The sequence below is a fragment of the Wolffia australiana genome, chromosome 7 (genome assembly GCF_029677425.1).
Source record: "Wolffia australiana isolate 7733 chromosome 7, ASM2967742v1".
Classification (NCBI taxonomy): Eukaryota; Viridiplantae; Streptophyta; class Magnoliopsida; order Alismatales; family Araceae; genus Wolffia; species Wolffia australiana.
The window spans coordinates 12382911-12405930 of NC_135841.1; the positions used below are offsets into that span (position 1 = coordinate 12382911).

General features: G+C 43.2%; 2 protein-coding genes across 3 annotated transcripts; both read right to left on the bottom strand.

The window, feature by feature from the left end:
• Positions 1-6008: 6008 nt before the first annotated feature.
• On the bottom strand, positions 6009-7102 carry LOC144705128 (zinc-finger homeodomain protein 4-like). Its single transcript, XM_078577668.1, has one exon. The coding sequence runs from the start codon at positions 6744-6746 to the stop codon at positions 6117-6119; it is 630 nt and encodes a 209-aa protein (XP_078433794.1). The 5' UTR covers positions 6747-7102; the 3' UTR covers positions 6009-6116.
• A 2440-nt stretch (positions 7103-9542) lies between these two features.
• On the bottom strand, positions 9543-19387 carry EMB140 (EMBRYO DEFECTIVE 140). 2 transcript variants are annotated; one of them, XM_078577666.1, is made up of 17 exons: positions 19152-19387; positions 17957-18090; positions 17508-17565; positions 17199-17414; positions 15796-16068; positions 14848-14982; positions 14650-14775; positions 13409-13453; positions 12264-12371; positions 11630-11772; positions 11416-11539; positions 11136-11210; positions 10792-11049; positions 10286-10378; positions 10068-10221; positions 9807-9996; positions 9543-9733 (listed from the first exon to the last, which is right to left on the bottom strand). In XM_078577666.1, the coding sequence occupies exons 1-16, from the start codon at positions 19353-19355 to the stop codon at positions 9827-9829; spliced, it is 2316 nt and encodes a 771-aa protein (XP_078433792.1). In that variant the 5' UTR covers positions 19356-19387; the 3' UTR covers positions 9543-9733; positions 9807-9826. The 2 variants fall into 2 exon arrangements, with proteins under 2 accessions (XP_078433792.1, XP_078433793.1); XM_078577667.1 differs by having other exon boundaries at positions 9543-9748.
• Positions 19388-23020: the final 3633 nt, after the last annotated feature.

The window sequence follows — 23020 nt, forward strand, 5'->3', positions numbered from 1 at the left end:
AATATACTATATCTGGATATTGAAAAAAATGAATACCGGAAATTCCCTTTCGGTATCCGATACAACGTCTGTCCCGATACCATCATTCGGTACCAGTATCGGAACGGGGGAACACTATTGCTTTCTCTTATTCTTTCTCTATCTCTAAAACACCCTCTATCTCTTACTCTTTCTGTCTTACTTTCCCTCTTTATCACTCTCCATGTCTTTCATTCTCTCTCACTGTATCTTGCTCATTCTAACTATTTCTCTCTCTCTTACTCTCTCTCTCTCTCTTTGTCTCTTTAACTCTTTCTGTCTCACTTTCTCAATCTCTCGGTCTCTCTGTCTTTCAGTCTCTCTTACTCTATTTCCTAATGTGTCTCGCTTTCTTGCCTTCTCACTCTTCATATATCACTGTCTTCAGTATCTTTATCTCTCTAAGTGTGTGTGTGTCCCTCTCTCTGACTAGATCTGGACCCAAACACTTTTCATCACTCATTCTCTATATGTCTCCCTATCTCTCTTATTTTGTCTCATTCTCTCTCATTATTTTTTTACTCTTTCTCCCTCTGTGTGTCTCTCACCCTTTATCTCTCTGACTCTTTCAGTCGTTATCTCTATTTTTGTTTCTCTCTTGGTTTGTGTCTTTATTTTTAATCTCCCTTACTCTCTCTTTGTATGTCTCACTATCCATCTCTTACTCTTTCTCTCTTCGTCTTTCTTGCTTTCTGTCTCTTACTCTTTCTCTCTTTGTCTCTCTCACCTCTCTCTTACTCTTTCTCTCTTTGCATTTCTCACTCACGCACTCTGTGACTCTTTCTCTCGTTGCCTTTGTCACTCTCTCACTCTGTCACTCTGTCACTCTTTCTCTCTTTGTCTCTCTGATTGTCCCTCTCTCACACTCTTTCACTCTTTGTCTCTCTCATTCTCTCTCAGTCTTTTTATGTGTCTTTCAGTCTCTCCCTTTTACTCCTCTCTCTTTGCCTTTGTCATTATCCAATATTTTTTTTAGAATTTTCCAACATTAAAAATTTACGTTTGCCTGATGTGGAGACTGCAAAATTAGTAATATACATATTTTAAATGTGCACTTAATTCACTAATATAACTATTAGGTATATAAGCCATAGTAATTTTCAACATTTTCCTGTAAATTTTTAGAATTTTTCAGCATTAAAAATTTACACTTACCCAACGTGGAGACTGCAAAATTAGTAATATACATATTTTCAACATAGTTAATATTTAATTGTATAATTTTCAACAAAGTGTGGGCCTTAATTGTAGAATTTTCAACGTTTCCCAAAAAGTATCTTCATTTTATCAGGTATTTAGTGGTGTATAGGTAAACATTTTCCACATACATGCTATAACTTTAATAAAAAGGGTAATAGCACGAAATATCCAAAACTTGTTTAAAAATCTGAGACTTATCCTAAACTTTTTTTTGGCACGGTATATCCCAAACTCGCTAAGTCAACGACATCATATTCCGGTGATGACGTGGAATCCATCGTGGCTGCCAGGTGAATTTCCGCCCAGATTTTGACCTGGCGGAATCCACCTGGCAGCCACGATGGATTCCACGTCATAACGGGGATTCCACCTGCCAGGTGTTTTCCGATAAGAGAGAGAGAGAGGCATTCTGGAGAGAGAGAAAAGGAGAGAGAGGCTTTCTAGAGAGAGAAAGAGAGGCATTCTAGAGAGAGAGGCATTCTAGAGAGAGAAAGGGAGAGAGAGAGGCATTCTAGAGAGAGAAAGAGTGGCCTTGTTCCTTGACTACAACGTCGACGACCCCGACCGCACTTTCATGTCCGATTCTGTGAGTTTTCTCTCATTTCCCTGCTCGTTCCCTTCTTCTCTTCTCTCTCTCTAGAACGCCTCTCTCTCCGTTTCTCTCTCTCTAGAATGCCTCTCTTTCTCTCTCTAGAATGTCTCTCTTTCTCCCTCTAGAAAGCCTCTCTCTCTCCAGAATGCCTCTCTCTCTCTCTCTTATCGGAAAACACCTGGCAGGTGGAATCCCCGTTATGACGTGGAATCCATCGTGGCTGCCAGGTGGATTCCGCCAGGTCAAAATCTGGGCGGAAATTCACCTGGCAGCCACGATGGATTCCACGTCATCACCGGAATATGATGTCGTCGACTGAGCGAGTTTGGGATATACCGTGCCAAAAAAAAGTTTAGGATAAGTCTCAGATTTTTAAACAAGTTTTGGATATTTTGTGCTATTAACCGTAATAAAAATAACCTTCTAGTTTCTTTTCTAATTTTGAGAAAAATATTTTAGATATTCCTTGGTTCCCATAAAAAATATAGGTCACATGTTGCACGACTAAGAACCGAAATCTTAATGAATAATTTTTTATTTTCATATAGTTCTCATACTCAAATTTGAACAGTATAAAGTCATAGGAGCATTTCTCTAATAATGTCACATGCAGCATCCGTTTGCGCATTCAACATAATAGAAGGCTTTATATGAAAAATGGCTGGACCTACTTTAAACCTTAATTTTAAAAGAAATTTACCATATCGGATTGTGATTGATTCGGAAAAAAACATCCAGATATTGATTACCGACATCCGGAAATCGATAACCAATATCCCGTATCCAAGACCACTCTCATCCCTAGATCACCGATATCCGTCACCAGTATCCGTCCACACTTCAAATACGGATATGAACGATATCCGATATCCTATATCAGGCACCGTCCCGGTTTTAAAGAGACATGTAAAGAGAGAAGGAGAGATGTAGAGAGAGAGAGGGAGAGATGTCGAGAGAGAGATTGAGACAATTTTGAACTTATTTGGAGGGGAAAGTAAGGATAAACCTTCATTTACTCACACTAAGAAGACGATTTTCAACTCACTGATCCAAGGATGGAAAGAAATTAGGGGCCCCCGTAGGAGTTGAAGGGGGAGGGGCAGAGAGTCGCAGTCGCACGTGCGCTATCATTCGGCCGCGCAATAATGAAAAAAAGATAATCTCTCCTGCTCTGCCCGGTCGCGCCGTCAATGACCGGCGGCGCCGCCTCTGTTTCCGCGTGCGGCAGTGGCAACGTGGAAAGACTCATAATAACTCCGCCTGGTCAACTCGGGCCGGCACGGAGAAAAGCGAGTCCACTGTTAATAGCCTATTCTTGAGCGTAAGCCGCATGCAACAACAGTGGACGCCGTCGATACTGACGCAGTGACGCTCAAGGGGCGGCATGCGCCTCTCCAGACACCTCTCTCCTTTCTATCTTTCTCTCTCTCACTCTCTCTTTCTCTCTATATCTCTCTGTCTATCAATCTCTCTCTTTCTCTCTAAATCTCTCTGTCTATCCATCTCTCTCTCTCTTTCCCTCTAAATCTCTCTGTCTATCCATCTCTCTCTCTCTTTCCCTCTAAATCTCTCTGTCTATCCATCTCTCTCTCTCTTTCCCTCTAAATCTCTCTGTCTATCCATCTCTCTCTCTCTTTCCCTCTAAATCTCTCTGCCTATCCATCTCTCTTTCGATCTCTCTTAACCTCTCCGCCTATCCATCTCTCTCTCGATCTCTCTTAATCTCTCTGTCTATCCATCTCTGTTTCGATCTCTCTTAACCTCTCCGCCCACCCATCTCTCTCTCGATCTCTCTTAATCTCTCTGTCTATCCATCTCTCTCTTAGTCTCTCCATCTATCCATCTCTCTTTCGATCACTCTTAATCTCTCCGTCTCTCCATCTCTCTGTCTATCCGTCTCTCTTTCTCTTTATCTCTCTCTCTGTCCATCTCTCTCTCTCTCTTTATCTCTCTGTCTGTCCATGTCTCTTTCTCTCTTTATCTCTCTCTGTCCAGGTCTATCTCTCTTTATCTCTCTGTCTGTCCATGTATCTCTCTTTATCTCTCTCTCTGTCCATTGTCTCTCTCTCTCTCTCTCTTTTTCTTAATCTTTCTGTCTGCCCATCTCTCTCTTCTTATGTATCTTCCTGTGCATTTGCCCATCTATCAATCGACTGATCTCTTTCTCCGTATCGCGATCTCTGAACCTGTATCTCTCTCTATTATTATTATTTCCATCGATTTAATCTCTGTCTACTGATCTCTTTGTCGTCCCCGCCTCTAAATTCTCCCCTTCCTCTATCTACAATCTTTCAATGAATATTTTCTCTTATTACTGATCTCTTCCTCTGACGCTCTCTCTCTCTCTCTCTACGAACATCTTTCCATCCTTTTATCTATTTACTGATCTCTTACCGTCTCTTTCTCTGTATCTTTATCTCTCTCTTAATTATCGATGTAGAAGTTCCTTCAATAATCAACTGATCTCTTTCTCAGTATCGCTATCTCTAAATCTCTGTCTCTCTTTTATCTCTTTATCTATTTATCTCTTTCTCTTTCTCTCTCGCTGTTTCGCCGTGTGAAGTAGAAGAAGTAGACTGGAGGTACCCACACTTTCCGGGCGTGATTCGTCGCTTGTCAAGCCGACGCCATGCCGTGGCCGTCTTTCTGCGTGTGGGTTTCAGACACCACCTCCCCCCTGCTCGGAGCAATCCCACTGTACGTGACGTGAGAGCAGATCGCCACATCCCACGAATCTCTCTCTCTCTCTCTCTTTCCCTCTCTCCCTCTTTATCTCTCTCTCTCTCTCTCTCTTTCCCTCTCTCCCTCTTTATCTCTCTCTCTCTCTCTCTCTCTCCCCCTCCCTCTCTCTCTCTTTGCCTCTCTCTCTCTCTCCCCCTCCCTCTCTCTCTCTCTCCCTCCCTCTCTCTCTCTCTCTCTCTCTCTCTCTCTCTCCCCCCCTCTCCCCCTCCCTCCCTCTCCCTCTCTCTCTCTCTCTCTCTCTCCCTCTCTCTCTCTCGGCTTCTTTCCCTCTCTTCCTCTCCCTCTCGCTGTCCCTCTCCTTCTCTCTCCCTCTCTCTGTCACCCTCCATCCCACTCTCCCTCTCTCCCAATCTCACTTTCTTCTCTCCCTCTCTCTCTCTCTCTCTCTCTCTCTCCCCCTCCCTCCCTCCCTCCCTCTCTCTCTCTCTTTCTCTCTCTCTTTCCCTCTCTCTCTTTCCCTCTCTCTCTCTCTCTTCCTCCCTTTCCCTCTCTTCCCCCTTCCTCTCTCTCTCCCTCCCCTCCCCTCTCTCCCCCCCTCTCTCTCTCTCTCCTCTCTCTCTCCTTCTCTCGCTCTCTCCTCCTCTCTCTCTCTCTCCCTCCTCTCTCTCTTTCCTCTCTCTCTCTCTCTCCCTTTCCTCTCTTCCCCCTTCCTCTCTCTCTCTCTCTCTCTCCCTCTCTCCTCTCTCTCCTTCTCTCTCTCTCCCTTTCCCTCTCTTCCCCCCCTTCCTCTCTCTCTCTCCCCTCTCTTCCTCCCTCTCTCTCTCTCCCTCCCTCTCTCTTTCTCTCTATCTCTAGCAGATTGCGAACAACCAAAAGCACCAAAAAAACACAATCTTTTAAGAAACTCTGCTGCAAGCTGGACTAGTCTGTTAAAAAACCCTTCCCTCTCTCGCTCTTTATTAGTAGCCAAAACCACAAAAGAACACGATTTCTGAAGGAACCCAGCAGCGAGATGGACTGATCTGTTTAGAATTATCCTTCCCTCGCTCGTTCCCTTTATCAGTAACCAAAGCCACACAAAAAAACACAAACTTTGAAGAAACCCAGCAGCGAAATGGACTTTTTCTGTCAAAAACAACTAGCCCTCGCTCTCTCTCTCTTTATCAGTATTTGAAGAAAATGAAACTCACAATCTTTGAAGAAACCCCGCCGGGAGACGGAGTCCTATGCTAAGAATTACCTTCCCTTCCTCTCCTCTTTCCCCACAATCTCTCTCTTTTCAGTAACCAAAAGCCCAAAAAAGAAACACAATCTTTGAAGAAACCCAGCGGCGAAACAGCTTCATATTTCAAAATTCACCTCACCCCCTCTCTACCGCGTTAGATCAGTAACCAAAACCACAAACAAGCACAATCTGCGAAGAAACCCAGAACCGAGACGGACCCATCACTTAAAAATCAGCCCCCGTCTCTCTCCCGGCTCTCGATCGGCAACCAAACCGAAAAAAGAGAAAATAAAAGGAAAAAAGGACACAATCTCGGGAGAAACCCAGCAGCGAGACGGATTCATCTGTTAAAAATGATCAAAGAAAGAAGGAAGAGACGAGCAAGCAAACGTCAGTACGTCACTGGAGCTGCAAAGGCTCCTTCTTGGCGAGGCTATGCTTGTTGTTGTGCATCCAGACCTTGAGCACTCGCCTCTTGACGCCAATCTCCTGGCAAAACTGCTGCACCGACGCCTCGTCCTCCTTCTGCAATCGCCACCCCGCCCTCTCCGCGAACTCCAACATCCTCTGCTTCTGCTCCGCCGTGAACTTGGTTCTGAATCGCTTCTTGCTCGGCATGGCCCGTTCCATCTCCTCCGACTCGGACGTCTGCAGAGCTCCGAGCGGCATTATCATGGCGTGATGGCCGGGGGAGAAGGCCAATCCCTTGTGGCCGAGCAGCCTTCGGCCCTTGAGATTGCGGTAGAAGGGGTACATCTCTCCGGCGAACTCTCCGTCTATCTCCTTGCGGTGGAAGTTGCGGTGGCAGCCGCAGGCCGCGCATTTGAGCGCTTCCAGGCTGCCTTCCTCGCCGCTCGGCATGAACTCGCCGCACCCGTCGACGGCGTTCCCGCCGATGGCCGCCGCGTGGTTCTTCAGACACTCTCTGTACTTCACCGCTTGCCCCGTCTTCTCCCCGCCCAGCGGCGGTGGCTCGTGCAAGACGGCGAATCCCCCCGGCATGCTCTCCTCGTGGCAGGACAGCTCCATTCTATCTCTCTCTCTAACTCTAACTCTATCTCTCTCTCTAGGTTCTTCGTTGGGGTGGCCTAGCTGGGTCCTCCGCCGGGGGTGAATTCTTGGGGTGGAGGCATGGTCGCGGTGGAGAGGAGGAGAGAGAGAAAGGGGGGGGATGTGGGGAGGGGGTTGTGGGTTTTCCTCTCGTCTCGCCGGTGGAGAGGAGAGGGAGAAGGATTCAGAGCGTAGGCCGTAGAAATAAAGCGCCGGTGGCTTTTCTTTCGCTTACGGCTTGCACCATCAGGAATCGGGAATCAAGGTTACGCTTCACAGTAGAGAGAGAAATTTAGTGAGGGAAATGGAGAAAGAAATTGAGAGAGAGAAATTGAGAGAGGGAAATGGAGAGAATTTGAGAGAAAAAAGATAGAGAAATAGAGAGAAACAGAGAGGGAGAAATTGAGAGAGAGAGTGAGATATAGAAATTGAGAGAGAGAAAATGGAGGGAGAGAGAAATTGAGAGAATTGAGAGAGAGAAAAATAGAGGGAGAGAGAATTGAGAGAGAGAAATAGAGGGAGAGAGAATTGAGAGAGAGAAATAGAGGGAGAGAGAGAAATTAAGAGAAATAGAGAAAATTGAGAGAGAGAAATTGAGTGAAACAGAAGGAGAAATTGAGATATAGAGAGAGAAAGAGGGAGATAGAGAGAAAGAGAGAGAGAGATTGAGAGAGGTAGAGAGAGAAAGAGAGAGATAGAGAGAAAGAGAGAGAGATTGAGAGAGGTAGAGAGAGAAAGAGAGATAGAGAGAGGTAGAGAGAGAAAGAGACAGAGTGAGGTAGAGAGAGATAGAGAGAGACAGAGAGAGAAAGAGAGAGAGATATGTCAGAACACGAGAAGGGTAGGAGGAGGCAGAGATGGGTCCCACGGAAAGTCCTTTTTCGAAAAATCAGAATCCGAGGAGAAAATTCTGAATTTGCTGACGTGGCGATCTCTCGTTGTCTTATCTTTGCGGACGCGGTCAACTCGATCGGTAAACAGTCAAAACGTCTTAACTCCGATCATCCACCGACTCTGCTCCAGCCCGGACCAATAATAAATAGCCACCTGGCAAACGCTCTACCCTGTTTCACACGCGTCGTGCTTCTTCTCCAGGTTCATTTTTTCGATGTTATTTTATTAGGATGAAAAGCTAATCTCACGTGCGAAAATAGTAGTACTATTCATCCTGGAATTATCTCGGTCCGTTTGGTGTTTGATTAAATGAGGCCCTGAATTTATAATTATATACTTAAACGCCGGGGGTATCTCTCGACATACGTGGCATTTTGTATTTGCCCCTCTTGCCAGAAGATATCTCTGCTTTGATTGCCTTCTGTCTTGTTCCCTGTCTCCTTTGGACCTCTCATCCTCAATTCCCACTTTCTCTCTAGACCTCTTTCTCTCTCTGTCTGTCTGTCGTTCTTCTTTCCTCTTTTTTCTTTCTTTGTTTCACTGTCTCCCAGTTTCATTCAGTTATCGCTCCACTTCACCCTCCCTCTGTTTCTTTTTCTATCTCTCTGTTTGGCAGTCTATCTATCCATCTGTTTTACATTCTTTCTTTCTCTCTTTTTCTCAGTCCTCGCGCTCTGTCTATCTCTGAATGTTTCTCTCTTTCGATTATCTTCCTTACTGTCTTTCTTTTTCTTTCTTGTTCTCTCTCTATCTGTTTCTGGGTCTCTCCTTCCATCACTCTCTATCTTTCTCTCTCTGTTTCTGGGTTTCTCCCTCTATCTTTCTTTCTCTCTCTCTCTCTCTCTCTCTCTCTCTTTGTTTCTGGGTTTCTCCTCTATCTTTCTTTCTCTCTCTCTCTCTCTGTTTCTGGGTTTTTCCCTCCATCTCTCTCTGTTTCTGGGTTCCTCCCTATTTCTCTCTCCCTGTTACTGGGTTCTCCCTCTCTCTCTCTCTCTCTCTTGCTGGATTCCCCCTCACTCTCTCACTCTTATCTCTCTCCACGGGCCCTAACTTTCTCACTTCTCTCTCTGAAGCGCTCAGTGGAACCCCCTCCTTTTTTCTCTCTATTTCCGAAGACTAGTGTGTCTGGTGCCAGCTCGAGCGAATCCATCGATAACGACAGTTTCTTCTCAAGGAAACACTCGCCTCTCTCTCTCTCTCTCTCTCTCTAAAACGCTCTTTAAAACACATCAAACCGCACCAACGTTTCTTCCCGTCCACCACCATCATCCTCTTGGCCTTCTGTTTCGTCTTCTTCTCACCCAATTGCAGTCAGAGATAGAGAGAGACAGACACAGCGATCATTGAAGCAGCAGAGGGGAGCATGTGGGGGTACTAAGAAAGGCAGGGCATCTTCGGCTGAATCACAGAGAGAGGTGTGCACCCTGAGATCTCCTCATTAATGTCCTTTCCATTAATATCTCTCTCTCTATCTTCCTCCATCTCTCTCTCCTCAACCCAAACAAGGGTTTCGTCAAATAGACAGGAGATCAACGGCAATTGACTCCCTCGAGTTTAGCAAGCTCAAGAAAACAAAGAAGATGATATACAAAAGGAAAAGAAAGCTAGTATTTTTAATGGAGAAGCTCGCATTTAATACGGGTCATGCGTTCTTCTTTATGACTGGTCATCCCTGCGATGGTCAGGAGGTGGTTACATGCCCTCATCCTCGGATATGAATGCGGGGGCTGGGTACTTGGTTTCTCTACACACCCGCCCAGTTCTTTGACTTTGGATTTTAGAGAGAGAGATGGGACAAGCTCTATCTCTCTCTCTAGATCCGGAGCCCCTGGTTTGGGTTTTTGTTCCTACTATATCTTTCATTTATGGACCATTCGAAGAGAGACAAAAAGAAATACGAAATGCAGGAAGAAAATATGCGGAGAGATAAGTAAAGAGAGAGCAATGATAGGAGGTGAGTGATCCGAGGACATGCACGCGCGCAGCCATGAGAAACGTCCAAAAAACATTAAATAGAAATGTGGGGCCCACGTACCGTATTCTCGACCTGTCGCTGTCGCTTGTCTCCGTGCCTGGGGAATCGAGAACTTTCGCCACCAGAATATAATAAAAATAATTGTTTTTAAAATAATCGAGATAGCATACCTTCATTTAATAAAAACTTTTCACTTCTTCGCGAGCATCTCTCTGAACTGCGCGTTCGACTTGGGCTCCTCCTCCACGGCCGCCGGCCCAGTAACGTTCCCGGCCCAGCCCAGCGGCCTGACGGACCTCGGCATAGCAAACGTGGCGCTCCCTTGGAACTCCACGTGTCCCCGACCACGGTCAACCCTTCCTGAGAAACAAGATCCAATTTGTGACGTTGACTTTTTGGGGAAAAAAAAAGAAATTGTCAATTGGGTTTACTAGATGGCGCTGTGCCGCGGCCGCCGCCACTGCGAGGGGGCTTCTTTGGATCTGAGCGGGCGACGCTCGCTTTCTTGCCCAGCAACCACTGTCTGTTCTTCGCCACCGCCGTGTTCAAATGCTCCTCATCAGCAAAATCAACGTAGGCGAACCCCTGAAATAACAAAAAATAATAGAAAATCGACGAGTAGTTGATTATTATGAAATTATTGAAGTACCTTTGGCCGGCCAGTGAACTTGTCCTTGACTAATCGGACGGCGGTGACGCCACCAGCTGGGCCGAAGAACTCGCGGAGATGGCCCTCCTTCGCCTGAGAACACCAGCGTGGATTTAATTTTAACTATTCCATGACAGGAACAATGGGGGATACACGTTTCGCCACGCTTTTGAATCAGAAGAGAGATTTGAAGAAATGGCGGAGCTATTCATTCTATCAATGGTAGGGGGTTTGCCTTTTTCTATTGATTCCTCAGATTGCATCAAGAAAAATATTGAATAGGGCATTCAACTACAGAGATGAATTGAAAAAGAAGTCTTCGATGTCTCTACCTCATATTTTTTATGAAGAGAATGAATCTTTTTATTCAAGTATCATAAAAAACATGGTCCGGATCTACTGCGGGAATTATTTGGAAGATCCAATTCACAAACTAGTGGGATATGCTAGCAACAACAAAAATTATCATGTGTACTATTCAATTCTCCACAAAAATATTAGTATACCTCCAAGCTGAGGTTTGAAACAAAAGCCGTGCATTGGTCTGTGTAGAAAGTGTCCGGCTTTTTGGAGTCTTCCTCAGTAAGATTCTTTTGCTTCTTTGGAGGGAATGGCTTTTCTTTCGGCGCATCTGCCGGCTTCCGCTTCTTGGAAGGTGGTTTTGAGGCGACGCTGTCGCTTTGGGCTGGTGGCTGAAAAACAATGGATTTTGAGGCGGCTTCCTGGATCTTGAACAGGTTGAGCTCCTTTAAACGGGGGGCCACCTGAGAAAAGTCAAACCCTCGAATCATTTCAGGATATAATAATCATCTAATTAAGAAATTTTAGAAGATCGACGGAAAAGGCTTGCCTTCTTCATTGCAAGATCATAGTCCTCTAGGGAGCCAAATTCTCTCTCGAAACGCAGCCAAGAATGGCAGATATCCTGAGTAATCATGTTCCTTTAAATATCATGATAGATTTTTAAAGGAAAAAAGTCGATTAAACTGATTAAAAAGGGGAAATAATGTCGAAAATGTATGTTACCTTTAGTTTTGAAGCTCATAAAAGTGATAATTAATTCAGAAGTTTTACTGTATTCATTGGGCATGAAAACTAAAAATTTAGCAGAAATGATAAATAAAAAATACCTCCGAGCCATTCCCAGCAAATTTTTTGCTGTAGCACCTCTTGTAAATGGATCTTGCCTCTTTTGTATTCCCCAATCTGATTTCCATATCTATGAAACCCTTCCAATACTCCAAAACAGCTCCGCTGTTTGAGCATTGGATAAGGTGTAAATAACATGGAAATATTCAGAATTCTGGGATGACTCCGGAAATTATTTGTGAGATCAAAATAGACCTTTTTTTAAGCAGGCTTTCCCAAACTCCACGAGCCGATGTCAACCCAGATCCGAGGCCAATTTCGAGACGAGCCCAGTAATCATACAGACGCAATGAATCCTCCGTCCCAATCTGTTCTAGAGATAAATACTCCACGGCACGCTGAGATAGAGCACGGAAACACGATCATAGAACGGTAACGCAAGAAAAGAAAAAAAAAAATCGAGTAACGAGAGGGAAAACAGTCAAATCTCAAATCTGGCATCTAATGTAGATAACTTCTATAGGGTTCGTGAATTTTCAGGGCCGTTATAGAAAACCTCCAAACATTCAATGAGGTCCATAAATGGGAGCAAGTGTCATGCTTTTGACAAGTTTATCTTTTTGATTTGTTTCTTTTTTTGCGATTGTCGAGACTCAACTCTATCTCAGGGTGCCAATGCTGGCCATCACCAAATCACCGGCTCTTTGATAAGAAAAGATTAGTACATGTGGTTACTTGATTCCAAATTTATTTCCTCGCCTTTTATGGGTCAGTTTATGTATGCAGTAACTTGAGAATAATCCAAAATTGACTTGGCAAATATATTTCATCAAAACTCACCAAATGACTAAATAAGAAATAAGTCATGATATAATCATTATCTAGTCACCTCAAGCGTGGCGTTTATTAAGCTATGGTCCACAGCATCATCTCTTGTGGCCGATGAAGATAGTCTTCTTCTCAAACCATCTACTCGAGTGAGAAAGAGATCCAAGTACTGCAGGCAGAAAAAGACGAATAAAGAAAAAATCATGACCGACTGCAATGCTCGGATGAAACAATTATTCCACGTTACAAGTCATAAATATATGGCTAAATATACTTTTTATCCAAGACACATTTAGGTGTAAAAATACGAGTGCAAGTGTCGGTGGCAGGTTTTGCTAGGAGAGATGGAATTCGCAGGTATAAGAAGAGGCCCAAAACAACCGGCCAAGGCCTGTTTGCCTGAGTAGTTTAAGACTTATTTGGGGGCAATAAAAATGAAGGGCCACTGAAGGATAAATTTCATGGCAGCAAAAATTAGGGTAAACTACTCTGAAGCTCCTCGTACATGCCAACTGTTAAGAAAACTTCCAGTGACATCAGTCGATGAATAGGCAAAACCAACTCGGAAGGAAAATTTTAGAAAGCTCATTTGTCTTTCCTTTTTCTGTGGATCGATACAGGCCTCTTGAATCTTCATTTTCCCCATTTCGTTTTGTATTTTAATGTGACTTCTAAAAAAAAACTGACTATTGTTTTTTCACCATTGATAGAGATTATCTTGTTCAGACCCTATAAATCCCTTAACCTCAGATTCGTTCTAGAACCACAATGATTTATCAATAAGTCCAAAAACAAAGCTCAACAGTTCTCCGAGTAAGAACCTTTTCATCATCATTTATTTGCTGAAAAAGATGTAATGACTCAAGAAAATCTAGGTAACTAACTCTTGTCCTCCCAGCACATCTTTTTTCTGAGAATCAACACTCAAAGACAATAACAATGACGTTACATGTGTGACTCACCACCTCAAAACTCTCTATATTTGTTATTCGTTAGAAAAACTATGAATCCTCCATCGGGAGATACAGAAACAGAGATGAACAGGAATGACTTTCCATCCCCTCAGACCTACCACTGCTGAAAAATGCAAGAACAGAAAAGTGTAAATAGATCATGATTCACATTTGCAGGACGAAAAGAAAATCAGCATAAAGATTGATGAGTCGAAATGCAAAAGCAAATTGTAATGGATCCTCGTTATATTACCTCGTTAAAGCTCGAAAAGGAGCACTGTAGGGACCGCTCAAAAACCTGACACGAGAAAGAAGTCATCATGCAACAGAATTGCGCCGATTTGCAAAGCGCAAGAGTATATTATTTGAAAAATCATCAATTTCAAGTCAACAAACGCGACAGAAGACTCGGCATTTAAAGGAGAAAGCATTTGAAGATTCTGCATAAGGTGAGAGAAGAAAAAACCGCAAGGAAAAGCCAATCTTTGCTCTCCCAAAATACGAAATGTAAAATACAACCATTGACCTAAAATACTCAGGCTGCTGGGTATCGTATCAGCTGCCATTCAATTAAAAAGTGCAGACATGTCAAGTTCCGATGACGAAAATGCATTGCTTACACTTCAAATGGACGGGACGTTGACTCAATTTGCAAACTGCGAAGAAGTGCACAAATCCAGGACAGGAGGAAAATGAAATTGCATGCGGAGGATTAAAGCTGAAAAACAGAACCAACGCTTACAGTTTAATGAATTTCCAGACTTCTTGAAGACAGTGCCACATTTTCACAAATATAACGTTCTAGAATAAGTGATATACAACTACAAAAAGGTATGAAAGAGAGAAAAATATAGTACGGACCAGATGGACTAAAGGACAGAACTACGCTGAATTTGTCAGAATCCTGAAGAAGTCATGAGTCTTGGAAGATTACAATAAGGATAACTGTAACGAAAGAACAACAAAGAAGTGATTTGAAAAGTAGGCAGGTTGAATAACCAACCATCCAAGTGAAAACTCGACTGATTTTTCCAAATTTCGAGATTCTAACGTGACCTATTATGACTTTTACACACCAAATTGTAGCAACTGGAGATCAACGAAAGTTTGACAGAAGACGCATCTCGAAGCTTCACCGTCTGAACAGGATAAGATCATGGAGGGCCCCAATCGGATGTAACTATAAAGAATATAAAATGAGGATTTCGATCTTTTGATTGAGGAGTGATCAAGAGGCAGAGACGAAAAGGGACAGAGAGACTGCGGTAAGAAAATGAGAGAGAGAGCAAGAGAGCAAGAACATAGGCGGAATGCCTGTCACCAAGGCAGATGAGGGATGGGAAGAACAACTTCAATATTCTCAGCTGCCCTGACCTCCTATTGGGACAAAATGACAAATAACTACAAACAGCGGTTGGGGACCATATCAGAATGATACCAGCAACAGATTTAGGCAGCATTACACGGATCAAAAAGAAAGTAAGATATGTATACTTCCAATAATTCTTTCTCCGATGCACCAACGCGTTCCAAGGAGAGCAAGTACTGGACCCATAGAGAGCCAATCCAACTGCAGTTTCTTGTAGCTCGTGAATAAACATTCTTCAAAACAGAAGCAATCTGAAAAGGAATATTGACTTTAATGTAACAGCTAATCACCAGATAGTTTATCATTTCATATTCAAAATGTACCTTCAAAGTTTTATCCATGTATCTTGTATAATTCAACCAAAGATCACTTGAAATTGGAAATTCTGATACAGCGCGCTCGTACAGCACTTGAACACGAGCAGGATGGCCAGAAGAGTCTTCGAATGTTATGTACGACTGCAGAAAGCAGGGGCTGCACTTAATGTCTATATATGAGGAAATTAATAGGAAAATAAAAGTTGTCAAGACTATATATCTGTCCAATCATGCATGAGACCAAATAACAAATAATTAGGCTGGGATTAAAGAAAACCCAGCGGTGAAAATAAGATTTCATAGCTAACATTGTGAAACCCACCCTAACCTAGGTTAGGAGGAAGAAGATGAGATTGGGAGAAGAAGAATAATCCCATAATAGTGAAGGTACATGAGTTGGGTATATATACCCTAGGAGAGAGAAACGAGAATAAGAGGGTAATGGGCTAAACATAGAGGCCCATTACCCATACAAGATATATCTCACTAACAAACATGTTATTATATCATAAGATAAAACTCCATAAACTCCCAATTCCAAAAAATACAATTCGCGCCATTTAATCACCAAAGTAGAAACTTCAATGAAATAAGATTTATTATTTATTCATTCATTCGCTCTGTATCAAAAGTTTGCTACGCATGGAGTTATCATCATGCAAAAAAGGTAACTATAACAGAAGAAAAAGATATAATTTCCACAAAGTCGCATATCAGAAACTTGGAATAGCGAATACATAAATCTCTCAATATTTTCACAAAGTTAACAAAGGCTCCATTTCGTTCATACAGGAATGTGGATCCGATCCATTTTATAACAATTTATATGGTTTAAAACAGAAATAAATACACATAAATAAAAGATAAACAATTGAAAAATGAAACGAATCAAAGCATGTTTCTGTCAAACACAGAAATGGAATCCAGTACAATTTTGAAGGACGAATATAATACCATAAAATGTTGCAGTCTATCAGAATCCGAAGAACTTGAATCAGATAGCTGTTTCTCATAAGATTCAAGAGCATGGTACATGTCAAAGGCCTTTTGGTATGCGGATCCCACGCTTTTTGGAACCACGTCTGACTCAGAACTATCTTCACGAGCATTTGCCAGTCCACTATCCCATTCTTTGTAAGCGATAAATGTTGAATCCATGCCGGCAAGAGGAATTGACAACTGACGGTGGAATAAAGCTCTAACACAATTTATTTGCTTTTCTTTTGCCTACAAACGAGGAGAATAGCTTATCATTATCATGCCCATCGCAGAAGACATGAAAAAGCCAGATCACAGAAAAGAACACATCAGCAGCATTCTGAAGCATAACCTAACAGAGAAATAGCAAAAAACAAGTAATAAAAACAGCATTGAGCGCTATATTTAAGTTATAGTATTCAAGGAAATACAATACTCTCCTAAATTTCATGATGTTTAGGCGTATAATGGGACAAGCAATGACAAGTGCTGATACATTTTGGTTTTCATCTCCTGTAACAAGTGCTTTACCAACAGAGTGAGAGATCGTCAAAGTCTTCTTCTGTTAGGATCCTTGATAGGATCCTCAAACCTATCTAGGGGTAGTCTCGTGGTATTAGCCCATAAGGGCATTTTAGTCATTTTTCTATTACGCAGCCAAGAAGAAGAAGAATGAAGTAGGTGTTCTTGTCTCCCCTCTCCTCGTCTAGGTCTGCTCTCTCTCTCTCCCTCAATGATCCCCTACCCTCATGATCATCTCTACCTCGCCGCGTCTTCAGGCGGCTCGTCCTCGTCCGATCTCTACCCCCTCTGCTCAGCCTCCTCTCGGATCCTTCCCGTTTCACCTCTCTACCCAAGGAACTTCTACCTCACCTCGTCCTCTACCCTCCTTCCGATACAAGCCTAGATCCAGGTTTGTATCTTCTACCTCATCTGATGGGGCCTGACCCAAGCTTGGGAAAGGTCAAAACAGAAACAAAACAAAGTGAAGAAAGGAGCAACCCTTCTTGCTGGATTACTCTAATCCCTCTTAGATTGCAGCTACATGATTATGAAGGGCTCACATGATCTGTTGTTTTTGGACACCACTATGTCTTCCAGTGTGTCTTAACAGAATCTTATGAAATATTTTCAGTTTGTTAACGCCATCTATGTAGCATCGAAGATAGACCCCATTAGGACGGCAAAAGTTAGACTCCTTGTTTTGTTTTCTTTCAAAACATGGGCATCATCACGAGAAGGCAAAAAAAAATATCCAAAAAATATCTGAGTGCATAACGTTATACAGCATCCAATAAATATGTAAACCAGGAAACAATAGTGCTAAGAAAAACATGAAAATGCCTGCACCCTTTGATCAAACTTTGGACCTGACATACCTCACCATTAGAGTCATCAATGGTCAACAAAACTGCTTCCTCAAACTCGCGATATGCATCCCAAATCTTGTTTCCTTGAGGCACATGCAATCCAGCTGCAGATATGGCACGTTCATACAAATTCCTCATCTTGGATACACCAACTGGGGCACACTGTGCCACAGACTGGTCGTGCTCTTCAACGAAACGAAGATAGTCTAACCACAACGGGATAGACTAGAAAAATGAGGCAAGGAAATGATTAGAGACATTCATCTCTTCATAGTGCAACGGCAAAGAAATATGTTAGCAGTGAGAAAATGACCCTACCAAATATTCATGCACGCCTTTTTCATAAATATCTTCGATGATGGGAATGGCTTCAACACTGTAAAGAAGTAAAACATCATAGAGTTACCTTAAACGACCAAGATTCTTCAGATACAACCTCAAACATAAAACGTGGACCATATTTCCCATCACAAATTCCATTCCCCAAATAACCCCTTGCATAAAAACAAAAACTTTCCCTTGGCAGATCATCATTTGGATCAATGATCAAGGAAAGCAGTGATAGTCGTTGAAAATTGAATGATGATTGGGGTTAAAAAACCTACAAGTCTATTACAGAATCTAATATATTCGAATTTAGATTTCTCTTTATCTATGGTGCCTTGTGATACGCAGCATCATCCCGAGTCTAATTATTACGAAAACTCCATAACTACGACAATGAGTCGTTAGTGACAATAAACTATCTGTTTAGGAAGGAACTTTACCCTGGATTCAGCGTTATCTCATCCTTGGCCCACTCCCTCCACATTTCGGGGCTCATCGGGAACAAGTCACTCATAGATTTTCTGGCCTGTCTGAGCTTCTCTGTGTGACAGTACTTCCGTAAGCATGCTATGTACTGCAAGGATAATACTTAATCAATAAGTAAAACTATAAATACCTGCAAGAATAAAATGAATTACCTGAGTCTTTAAAAAAAAATTGAATTTTCTGAGGGGATGCAAAATAAAACATAAAAAATATTTTGCCACAACACCACCGCAATGTGAGACAAACTTTTGCTTAAATTAACGATCAAAGAAAATACACCATTCTGTAAAATTGAAATTGTTTCCTCCTAGGAGAGAAGCGTCATTTAGGCAGAATTTACGAATGTCAATCAGAACAAGATGGCAAAAGAGGAGCCGAAAGTCGACCACAATGAGCAAACGTGAGAGGCAATTGTCGTGTTCTTGACAGAATCAGGATATCCTTTGATAACGAGTATGATCAAATTTCACACGGCAACGTCCCAAAGCCGACTTGACAAGATACTGCAAATATTGTGGAGCACAAAACTTGTATGATCAAATTTGACAAGACAATTCAAACTAAAAAAATGACCTTTTACAAAAAACTACGTCCACTTTGGATCTCAAGAAAGACGGCCGGTGATCAATGTCGCGGGAGCTTGGATTAGAAACACCCCAACGTTCCAAATCCCAATCGATTATTCTCTCAAACAAAATAGAAACTCTAAACTACCTACGCATCTCGTTGCTTGGAACTTCAATCACCTAGGAACAGCAGAAATCGTCGATAGACAGCACAAAAGGCCTTCACCCATCATCAAGACCCCTCCCGGTACACTGGCAAATCCGAAATCCGCGCAGCGTTGAGGAAAGCACATAAGATTGAGTCAAATCGAAAATCTACAAATCATTTCATTATTTTACTAGCATCAGGTTGATCTTAATCCCAATTTTTCCAAAAAAAATAATATGCTCCAAAGTTCACTAACACTGAAAAAAAAAAAAACTGTAGAAATCCTAAGAACGAACTCTTCCACTGTCAGGATCACTCACTACTCCGAAGCTAGAACATCCAGAAGAACTGACCACGGAAATTATGCCGGACAAGAATCATTTCAGCGTACGTTATTACCGAATGAGAAGAAGTTCACGAAACCGATGAAAATACCTGAACGTGAGCGTCGTAGTTGGCAGGATTCTCCTGGACGGCCTTCTCCAGAGCTGCGATCTGTTCGTTCTCCGCCGCCTCGTCTGGCTCGGAATCGGACGACGAGCTTGCATCGCTCTTACCTTGATCCGAGGCAGCTTCGTCGCCCTCCCCCGCTGAGCTCTCCAACATCTCCGCGTCGTCTTCTTCTCCCCCTCCCGCCATTGCAAACTCCCTCAAAAACCAACCAGCACGACTGTGCGAGGGTTCAAAACCCAACCTAGTAGCGGAATTTTATTTCTACAGAAACATCCGATGACGCGTTGACGATACCATCGTCATCGTCATCGACGACAAATTTCTCTTATGATTATCCAATTACCTGTTTAACTACGTGCTTAAAAAAAGTTCATTTTGTACGATGAACTAATTATTTTAAAATTTCTCATTTATTATATTTATATAAAAATTTTGGAGGCTGCGGCAGGCTGCGGCAGCCGCGGGGGGCTGCTGCTGCTAAGGATCTCGTGTCCCTATACTGACATTGGATTACGGTATTGGGACGGATTCTGTACTGAATATCAGAAATCAAAATTTCGGTATCTGTTTTTTCCGATATCTGGATGTCGGATAACAATATCAGACATCGGTTGCTACAGTTTCAATACCTGATATCGGTATCCGTCTTGATGTCGTCATCTGCCTTCATCTCTTTGGGAGGATGATAATATCGGTTATCGGAGTTGGATATCGGATTTTGATATCCAACATAGAAGGGTTGTAAAAATATTATTTAATCATCGTAGACATTACCGTGTAACGATTTGTCGAGGAAATTCGTGGGCCAGCGGGTAAGCAGAGACATTAATGATGTAACACGACGAACGCCGGGATTGAACGGCTCGTGTTACACACATGGACAACAAGTGCAGTCATATCATGTAGAGGAGACGACTAACGTGGACGTAATGCAAGTGGTGATGCAATGATGAAATCCCTAAGAAGTATAAATCCGGCGTCGATAGACACCAACAACCACTAGGCTACGGTAAGTGTGACCTGGGAATGCCATTAGGCTCCCGATGACCCAGACGACAGGTTGAGGGCCGACGGTGCGAGTACGACTATTGCCGCTCGTGCGTGCACTATTCAAAGCACCAAGATCGTACCGATAAAAACCTACTCCCAATGATATATTCCTATCTACCACTAACCTAACCTCGGCAGTGGAGAAAATGTTCGAAGGCACTAAAAGAAATGATATTATGCCAAGAGGGAGTTGATGAGCGTACCAATACCAGTAGGCATGGGCAGTGTCTAATTCGGCAGTAGTGGAAGGCAAGCAACACGTAGGCGCTATGACGACACAGGTAGGAGTGGCGACACAAGTAGGCGCAACGGTAGGACAGACGACAGATGCAGCGTTGGGCGCGGCTATGGGCACATCGGCTAGCACAAGATGGCGCGACAATTGCAAGGCACAACAATATCAGGATGCGGCATCAGTAGGGTGCGATGGCGCGATGGCGCAGTGGCACGGCGGCAACAGGGCACGGCGATGTCAAGGCACGGAGGTGCGACGAGCGCCATGGTCAGCCATGGCTGGATGCGGGGGGTTCGGCCGAGGTGCCGCCGCGAAGGCTGAAGCTCTAGCGAAGCTTTGGCAAAGCTATGGTTTTTTTTCTCTCTCCTAACTTTGCACCGGCAGTTTCATAAATATGGCAAAAACTCAATAAAACACTAAAAAATCAGGAAACATCGTTAAAAATCACATTTTCTTCAATCTTTTCTTCTCTTCTTCTTCCTAAGGGCAGCCCCACCTCTTATAATGGTAGATATGGGCCTTCCCCCCTTTAAAAGGGAAGAAGGCCCACTTAAAGTGTCCTAGGGCCTGTAATAGAAGAGAGACACACACCAACATGCCCACACATGCACTAACACACTCAAACGTGTAGGTCCATACAGCGGTCCAAACACGTGCGATCAAACAAAAACAAACACATACACGGCCGACATATAAGGCCTAATAAATATGAAAATTATAAGGAAAGATAATGTCAAACCTTTGTGGCCCATTGATTAGGCCGAGTACTTCAAAGGCTGGGTCTCGCACGTGAGACCTCACTCGATGAAGTGGTTTGCCTGCGTCTTCAAAGCTAGATGGCCCTCCATCAATTAATCTCCGAATCTTGTTATCCCATATGTAAGAAAACAAAAATTTTGAGTTGTATATAGTAAACGAAGTAGGATAAATATAAAAAACACATGGCGTTATTAACATAAATCATCTAAAATAATGTTCAATACTTATTTTTTTTATGTTGATATCGGATATCGATATCCGGATATCAAAATCTGATATCCGGATATTGAAATCCGATATACAGTACCCGATATATGTCTCACCTTTACCGATTTGATATTCGTATCTGATATCAATTTGCACCTATGGGATGGATATCGTTCGATATCCGATATCAGACAACATCCCATTTTTTTCCTCATATTGGATATCAGATGCATATTGGACGGACAATCCCTCGCTGCGGCCATGGCTGGCTGGAATAGCTAAATGGCTACTACGACAGCTACTGGCTATGGTGGGCGCAGCTGTCTGCTACAGCCGCGCCTAGCTATGGCAGCTGCCACGACTAGCATACGCGGCTATGATCGCGGTTGCGGCCGCTGCTGGCACTATGGTTGCAGCTGTGACTGTCGGGCAAGTGTCCGTGATAGGCGGCCGAGCGGCGGCGGTTGCTGGCGGCCGAGCAAGGGTGGCGGTTGTGTCTTAGGGTTTTAAAGACTTTTTTTCAGTCTCAAAATTCACAATGGCAGTTTCTTAAATAAGTGGAGAACCTAAAAAAACAAATAATAACCTAAAACTCAAAGAAAACAAGCCAAAAAATCATATTTTCTCAATTTTTTCTTCTTTTTTCAACAGGTGGCCCCCTTTTATAGGAGGTATATATGGGCCTTCCCATTAGGAATAAAGGATCCTAGGGGCCTAATAGGAGAGAGATCCACTCTCACGCCCACACACAGGCTCACACGCAGACACAAACATGTCAGTCTGTATAGTGGCTGAAAAATGAGTGAAAAAACAAACACAAACATATACGCACCCAACATAAAAGGCCTACTAAGCAAGGAAGAATAAGCAAAAGATAACCTCAAACCTCTAGGCTTGTTGGCGAGGACAAGTACTTTGAAGGCCGGATCTCAAGCATCAGCCCTCGCTTGACGAAGTGGTTGAGATGGAGTCTTCGAAGCTAGATGGTCCTCCATCATCCTCGTAGGGTGGGGAAGCTTGGCTCCGTCGAGCTTGGGACTAAATACATCGTCCCTAGGGTAGGTACCCTGAACAGACGGTCGGAGCTCACCTTCCATTTTCCATTAGTCTTTCATAAGGGGTGACCCTCCCATTGAATTAGGAACAGTTGTCGTGAGGCCCCTCTCCCTACAACGTTAATTATCTCCCAAGTACCTCCTCTATAGTGTCATGCCTAAGTGGGGGCGTAAAATGTGAAGTGTGGTTTGGCAAACTCACTCACAATTGAATGTGGACTACTAGGGTCAGAAGGGGATGGCTTTTTGGTGGAGAAAAGAGGCGGCATGGGATAGTACGACACAATGCCGAACACGTTGACGATGGGACATATCCCCTAATCAGGAAAGGGGATACTCACAACATATACAATCTTCCCAACTCTCCAAAATATTGAGAAAGGCCCGCCATTATGAGTGTGAAGCTTCATAGAGACCCCTGGAGAGTATTTCTTAGGCCTCAACCTATCGTGATGTAACATGACGTGCCGGGGTCGACCGGTTGGTGTCACACCACAAGGAAAGGGCAGAGATGTGTGATTCAACGATGATAATGAGGCATTGGT